At 34.7% G+C, this 7,793-nt stretch overlaps 1 protein-coding gene across 1 annotated transcript; it reads right to left on the bottom strand.

Moving 5' to 3' along the window:
* Positions 1–1,100: 1,100 nt before the first annotated feature.
* On the bottom strand, positions 1,101–7,448 carry LOC131415584 (killer cell lectin-like receptor 2). The gene is made up of 5 exons (XM_058557416.1): positions 7,334–7,448; positions 5,823–5,912; positions 4,641–4,880; positions 2,801–2,943; positions 1,101–1,211 (listed from the first exon to the last, which is right to left on the bottom strand). The coding sequence occupies exons 1-5, from the start codon at positions 7,446–7,448 to the stop codon at positions 1,101–1,103; spliced, it is 699 nt and encodes a 232-aa protein (XP_058413399.1).
* Between the last annotated feature and the right edge of the window lie 345 nt (positions 7,449–7,793).

Raw genomic sequence — 7,793 nt, 5'->3', positions numbered from 1 at the left:
AGACAGAGAAAGACAAACACCATATGATTTCACTCTTATGTGGAAGATAAACAAATACATGACAAAGAGAACAGACTAGTGGGTATAGAGGGGATGGAGTTGGGTGTGGGCATAAGGGATAAAAGGGCACATATATATATGGTGATGGATAAATAATGCTGTACAACTGAAATTGCACACTGTTATAAACTATTATGACCTCAATAAAAATGATAATAATAAAAACAGTGGCCCTGATTCATAGAACCCAAGGCATCCAACAAAAGCAAATTCTTTCTTGAGGAGCCTCCTTCATCTCAGTCCCTGATTAATTTCCACAGTAGCTCAAAAAGGAGAAAAAAAATCACTAAACACTACAAAGAAAATGGCATCGTGAACAAAAACCAGCAGAAACCATAGAGTGAACCCACAAAATTTCAAATCTAAGAATTATCAGATGCCAAATATACAATAAGAACATTTAGTATCTTTCAAGAAATAAAAGACAGCTTGAAAATATGAGTAACCAGAAAGATTTAGAAACAGCAGAATTTCTAGAAACAAATAATATAATACAAAGTTCAGATTTTTTAAAAATCATTGAACAGTTTAACAGCAGATTATAACTAAATGTAAACCCAAGAGGTTACAAAATACTGCACTTCAGAATAGAAGAACCATAGTGTGTGTGTGTATACTCACATATATTTATATTTACAAATAATATAAACCAATAATGTAAAGGAGTTTCAAATGAATTCTGAGGATACTCAAAATATTCATTTGAGGTTGTGGGAGGGATCACTTTGGCTGAGTCAGGATGGTCTGATCATTTCATATCACTTTACTTTATGATATTGTTTTATTTTGTGTACCTCATAACACATACTTCCGAGCATGTGTTTAGCATTATAATTTTATTATTATTAATAACTCTGTATGATGCATCTCTTACTTTTTAAGTATGCTTCCTAAAACACTTTCTTAATCATTCTACTTATTCTTACCAATGATGGCTACTTGAAAATGAGTTAAGCTGTGCATAATAAGAGAAGATTCCTTTTAGATACAATCCTTCCAGCCCCAACACCAATATTAGAGTTTGAATGCATTCCAGAGACTTACATTCCAGAAGATGTGCCATCGTCAATCCATTTCCACTTCCTTTCCTCTGCATTGTATGATAATCCAATCCAGTAGCTATTTCCATAAGTCTGGGGTTGAAGGAAGGCCTATAAAGGAAACAAAACATATCAGGTGACTAAATTCCCACCTGTCAGATGAATGAAAGTGATAGGTAAAGGGCCCAACTCTTTCTAAGGCCACTACTCTGCTAGATCCTCCTTCATCCCTCCTTCCTAGAAAACCTTTTCTCCCCCCCCCACCCTGTATTTTCATTTTGCAAAGTAATTTCTTCCAGGATTATTTACTGATGTTAAAAATGGCTGCCAGTTTCATAGAATAATTAAAACGTGGAAAAATTTAAAATCTAAATATCTCAGAATAGGAGATTTGTTCAACAATTTACGATCTTTATAAAACCATTCAAAATCATGCTTCAGAAAAATACTTAAGAATGTAGAAAATGATCATTACATATTCTTAAGTGAAAATAGCTATCTTCAAAAGAAATTTATTAAAACAACAAGTGTATCTGGGGAGATGTGCCTGAGAGACTTCAGCCTTCGGCCTAATAAGAGAAAGATTGGCTGTAGTTCAGTAGTTGGAAGAGGTGAAGGGAAAAAGGGCGGCATTACGAAATATTTGCTGTACAAGAATGTAGTGTAGCAAAGTGACACATTATATATCTTCTGAATAAGTGATTGAATGTATTTTAAAATATTGTTTTAAATTTAACTGTGTTTTACTGCAACAAACATAAAAAGTTATTTTATGAATTGATATCCTAAATTCTTTTATGCTGTGATTTAAAACATCTATTAGATTTGCATATGAATTTTGTGTTGTTTTCCTAAATAATAAATAGAAGTTTCAGGCTGATCTTTTCAAACACTTCTCTATAAAAACACATTTTATGTATGTAGATAGTTGTTACTGGTAATAAATTAAAAAGATAGTTTAGAAATTATTGTCCCTGTATTTTCTCTTTTTATAATTCTTTTTGAAAGCTACACATCTTGATGTACTATATAAGAATATTGATCAAGTAAATGTTACCTACAGATGCAATGAAAATCACCATAAGGCTAATTTGTAAAAGTGTGACCACTTTTATGTTTCTCATTATTATCTCCATTTTGTAAATAGGAAAACTGGGGCCCAGAGAGGTTAAGTAATTTATCCAAGGTCACCCAGACGGAAACTGGATTTTATCCGAGTTAGTCTGGCCCCTGTATACCTAACAGAAACTACTAGACTGTATTGTCTCTGGGTTCTTAGTTGCCACTTTATAGGAAGAAATAACTGCTGGTTCCAGGCTACAATGTACCAAAGGGATAATACTTCATTAAAGGAAAAGCACACTTCTCTGAGAGCAGGTCTCCTATAGACTCCTTAGAGAGGGAGGTGATTGCAAAGACACAAACTGCACCTTCAAGGAGGTTTCCATTTTAGAAGTAATAATGGTCATCATGATAGATAATATGTGTTGAATGCTTAGTAACAAGATCATACACCTATTAGCAGGCAGGGGTCACCTGGGAGACTCTTAATTATACAACTTTTGCTCATTCAACAGACACAACACAAAGAATAACTGAAGGTCCCTCTTTCTGGACCCCTCCCGGTCCTCAATATCTTGGGTCCAAGGAAGAGAGACAGAGTCCAAGAGAATAAAAGTGAATGTAACAAACCATGATACCTGTTCATCTTTATCATTTATCTTCAAAAGAGATAAATTGTAACTTTGGCAAGTCTGTTTACATCCCTGCCAGGTTTTAACTTCAGTGGTAAAATAATAACAATTTACTCCACAACAGGACCAGCGGTGTTCATAGAGTTTGCCTACAACATATAAGGTGAAACAAACTTCTTGTCATCTGGAATTCTGTTAAGCAGAGGAATATATTTATCAGTCCTCTAAAAACAAACTCTTAGCTATAAATAATGATAATATGATGTTCATTAATATTCTGGAGGCCAGGAGATATCTGCACTCCCATATTCATTGCAGCATTATTCACAATAACAAAGATATGGAAACAACCCAAATGTCCATAGATGGATGAATGGATAGAGAAAATGTGGTATATACATACAATGGAATATCATTCAGCCTTAAAAAGAAGGAAATCCTGGCATATGAGACAATATAGATAAAGCTTGAGGATATTATGCTAAGTGAAATAAGCCAATCACAGAAGGAAATACTGCATGATTCCAATTACATGAGATATAAGAAGCAGTCAAACTCAGAGAAACAGAAAGTAGAATGGTGGTTGCCGGGACTGGGGTGGGGCAATGAGGAGTTGTTGTTCAACGGGTATATAGTTTCAGTTATACAAGATGAATAAGTTCTAGAGATCTGTTGTACAACATAGTGCTTACAGTTAACAATACGGAATTGTGCACTTAAAAACTTGTTAAAAGTATAGATCTCATTTTAAGTGTTCTCACCATGCACAACAAAAGGAACATGAGGAAAGTTTGGAGGGGATCGATATTCTATTACCCACACTGTGAATGGTTTTACAGATATATACAAAGGTTAAATGCATCAAATTGTATACATTAAATATGTGCAGTTCTTTGCATAATAATAATACCTCAATAAATCTGTTTTTAAAAATACTAAATAAAATGCAAAAAAAAAAAGATTCTGGCATGCCTTCTAAATAAAATAAACATTATTCTTTGTCTTTTTTTCCTCCTCATGTGTCTTACAATATACGAAATTTTTAAAATATTGACCCTCTAGTAATAGAGAGAGTAAATTTCTACTAACTACCATACCTAAATGATATTAAATATGCAAAATCTCTTTGTAAACTCTAAATCCTAAACAAATATTTATTGGTTGATTAACCAGGTCAGTTCATTTCATCCTTATGCATGATAACAGAGTTTATTGTATGAGATTTCATATTCTTATCTCTTGGTAGTTTATAATGGTAGCATCACACAGAGTAGCACAGCATCAACACTGGTGAATCTTGCAGATGTGCTGCAGAGAATGTGTATTGATCACAAATAGACCAAATACCTGAGGTCAAGGCAGAATGGAAACACACACACACACACACACACACACACAGTTATCTTTACAACAGCATCCAAATAAAAGGCCTTGTGCCCATTGTAGCCTAAGTATATTTTTACTGATAGCCTCCATATTTCATGTCAGCGACAAAGTGGGAGTGTCTAATTTGCCCACAGTTCCAAAATGATCCAAATTTTCAGGGGAGCTGACATACTATTTCACCTTCTGGGAGCAGTAGGAATGCAAGAACTGCCATTGAGTTTTGGAAACATAGGGCTCTACTACTCCAAACATGGCTTCTGGGGTCTTAATCCTATGTTTGAAACAAGTAAACGCAAATACCCACTACATCTAACAGGCACAAATTACAGTTGTCCAGCAGACACAGATCTCTAGCATATACCGTACGCCTGTTTGTTAGGCCTCAAAGATTCTGGAGGGGAACAAATAATGAAAAAACACGCAATCTTTCATTCAAGTTTTCTTCCTATTTCCAAAATACCTGTATTTTGCAAAGACTTTGAAAAGCTCTCCTGTTTTCTATGACATCTCTTCTTTTCTATAAAGAGTGAGTCCAGTTCCTTTTTCTGCTGAAGGGTTTCATTTTTGAGAATGTCATATTCTAACGTCTTATTCAAAAGCTTCTCCTTTAAGTAGTTGTCATTTTGTATATTGTGGCACTTTTGACTGAGATTTTGTGGACTTGCCTCCTGTCGGTGCTCTTCTTGAGTGCACTGCAAAACTAACATTAATAACATAGATATAATACAAAAAAGTACTCATAATGCTTAAATGTTGGAATTTGATACGAGAAAAAAGTATCACTTGGACAACCAACTCATTTCATTACTTTAATTAGTAATTTGACATTTAGAAAGTAACACCTCAATAAACTGACCACAGAAATGGAAACATCAAATTTCTCACTATTGGCAACTTAAGCATAGAATAAATAAAATGAGGTATCTGAATAAAATTATAAAGGTAACACCTTACCATTCCTTTTAGTTTCTTTTTAACAGCGCATCATTTACAAATAGGCACTAAAGTAAAAACCAGTCAATGAATATTTAACAACACGTTTTCTGAGTGTGAAAATCTCCACTAACAACATGAAGAAATAGCACCATTATTATTGGAGTAGATGGAATATCAGTAGGAGAAAAGAGAGGAAGATCCAAATGTGTAGTTTTATCTGAGTGTGTCATATTAGTGATTTTCTCTAAAGATGTCAAGGAATTCAAATAAAAAACAAAGGATGAAGTCAAGATCGTCTAACATCCATGTATAAAATCACTCTTTTTGCTAAACCATTTCTTCATTGTATACTGAGACAAAATCAAGAGAAAGTCATAATTTCTTTTGAATAGTTGTTTCTCAAAGAATGTCTGTCTAAAATTCACTGATCTCAACTCAGAAGGCAGAAAATTAGTAACTCCTTATCAGAAGGAATGTTACCAAGTATTACACAGAATGAGAAAGCTCATTACAGATGCAGTCATTGGAATAGGTAAATAAAATGAAAATGACACTTCGATGTGTCTGAGGAAAAATCACTAAAAAGGAGCCACTTGGGATATTCCCTGACTACAGCCAAGGCACAATTGTAGAGCATGGTTAATATCTGCACAATTAGTGGTTGCTGCTCTTACTCAGATTTGAAGGATATATTTCAGTTACTCACTCTTTGTCCCCAACACTGTGACTGTCACCAAAAGAAGTAAACAGAAGATCCCAAGAGTCACTGCAATGAGATGCCAGGGCACTGAAAACTCTAAATAAAGAAGGAAGAAAATAATCATTAGGAATAGAGCCTAGCCACTACTAACCATAACCTAGGACACCATTGGTAACAAAAAGACAATCTTATCTAAAAATTTTACAAAAATATATCATACAAATTGATTTAAATTTATGATCTCATAATTACAATTTTAAAGTTTCAGATTTCTGACTGACATACACCCATTGTAGAAATCTTACACACAAGAGCAGTGCTATAGGATTTTCAAAGTACATCCCTTACAAAAGCACATATGGCAATAGACACAACACACATTTATGAGAATTTACACTGACATGTATACTCCTTCCTGTGATCGCAATTAATCATGAAGAGGAAGGACAAAGCAGTCGATATTCTTGAGAAATTGGTGGCCAACAGTGGATATTCTGAAGCCGCAAATGTGATTGGGGTTCAACCATAAAGGAGTTTCCAGAAATCAACTTCCCTTTCTTTTTCATCAATTCTTTTTTTCTCTAGTCAATACTATATTTACCCTCCTACTTTTGAGGTCCTCAGTATCTGAAAGTTGTATCTCTGTCACTAAATTAAACAAGTAATAGCTATTCTCAGTTTGGAGTTTGTGACAATATTTGAGGGGAGAGAGGATAGAAAAATTAGAATGCTCCTTTTGATGTGAATATTTTTGCTTCTTCGCTGCCATCAAGTTTTTTTTGTTTTAAAGCTGGGTCTCTTCTTTTTTTTTTTTTTTTTGTGAGGAAGATCAGCCCTGAGCTAACATCCGTGCTAATCCTCCTCTTTTTGCTGAGGAAGACCGGCTCGGAGCTAACATCTATTGCCAATCCTCCTTCTTTTTTTTTTTTCCCCAAAGCCCCAGTAGATAGTTGTATGTCATAGTTGCACAGCCTTCTAGTTGCTGTATTTGGGACGTGGCCTCAGCATGGCCAGAGAAGAGGTGCGTCGGTGCGTGCCCGGAATCCAAACCCCGGCCGCCAGTAGCGGAGCGCCCGCACTTAACCGCTAAGCCACGGGGCCGGCCCAGCCATCAAGTTTTGATAAATATTTAAGACATCTAAAATATAATTTTTCTGAAAACAAACATTGTTTCTAATGCATATTTTTCATTTCTCATTCTTTAAGACTTTTATTTCTCTAGAAGATGCAATCTTTTCTTGAGAGTCTAGTCTGTCTTTTACTTTTAAAGGCCTCATTAATTCCTCTTAAACAAATTTGGATGGAAACATTCTATTAGCCTCTCAAATTTAAAAGAATTCATTAATTTCTCTATTCTCACACACTTTGAAAGAAAAAGATTTGTTCTACTAGTCTACACAATTAGGATTTCATATTACCATCTGAAACCTGAAGCACAGATAGGGACACTGTATTCAAAAGTCTAAAGTTTGACAATCCATAAGAGACAGGTGAATCTAGATGCTTAAAACAGATACCTTTGTCATCCGTTTTCCCAGGCCTTTGAGTAGCACCAGGCCTTAATCTATTTTGTGACTCTGATGGAGACTGAAGAACTCTCAAGGAAGAATAAATCACTTCCTGATTGCTCATGTCTAGAGTAAGAAGAGAAATACGTTTTGCAGTAAAACTTTGCAACAGGATAATTTCTGTATAAAGCTAAATTAAAATGTCAGTCTATAGGAACATACCACGATTAAGAGGCATGTATATTTGTATATGTGTGGGGGGTGTGTTTAGTAACTCCTGTAAGCGCCTACAGCATGTAGACTCAGCTTGATTTACTTAAGAAATGGAAAACTTTTCAATATCTCTGATAAAACCATATATACTCCTAGTGATTACTGCCATAATTATGAGAAAATACAGAAAGAATTTTTTAAAGTCTACCAATAGTTTGAATAGGCTGGGTCCTATTTATCCAGCCAATATAGCTCA

The sequence above is a fragment of the Diceros bicornis genome, chromosome 17 (assembly GCF_020826845.1).
Source record: "Diceros bicornis minor isolate mBicDic1 chromosome 17, mDicBic1.mat.cur, whole genome shotgun sequence".
Taxonomy (NCBI): Eukaryota; Metazoa; Chordata; class Mammalia; order Perissodactyla; family Rhinocerotidae; genus Diceros; species Diceros bicornis.
The sequence above is the reverse complement of the archived record's forward strand: the minus strand, read 5'-3'. Positions and strand labels throughout refer to the sequence as shown.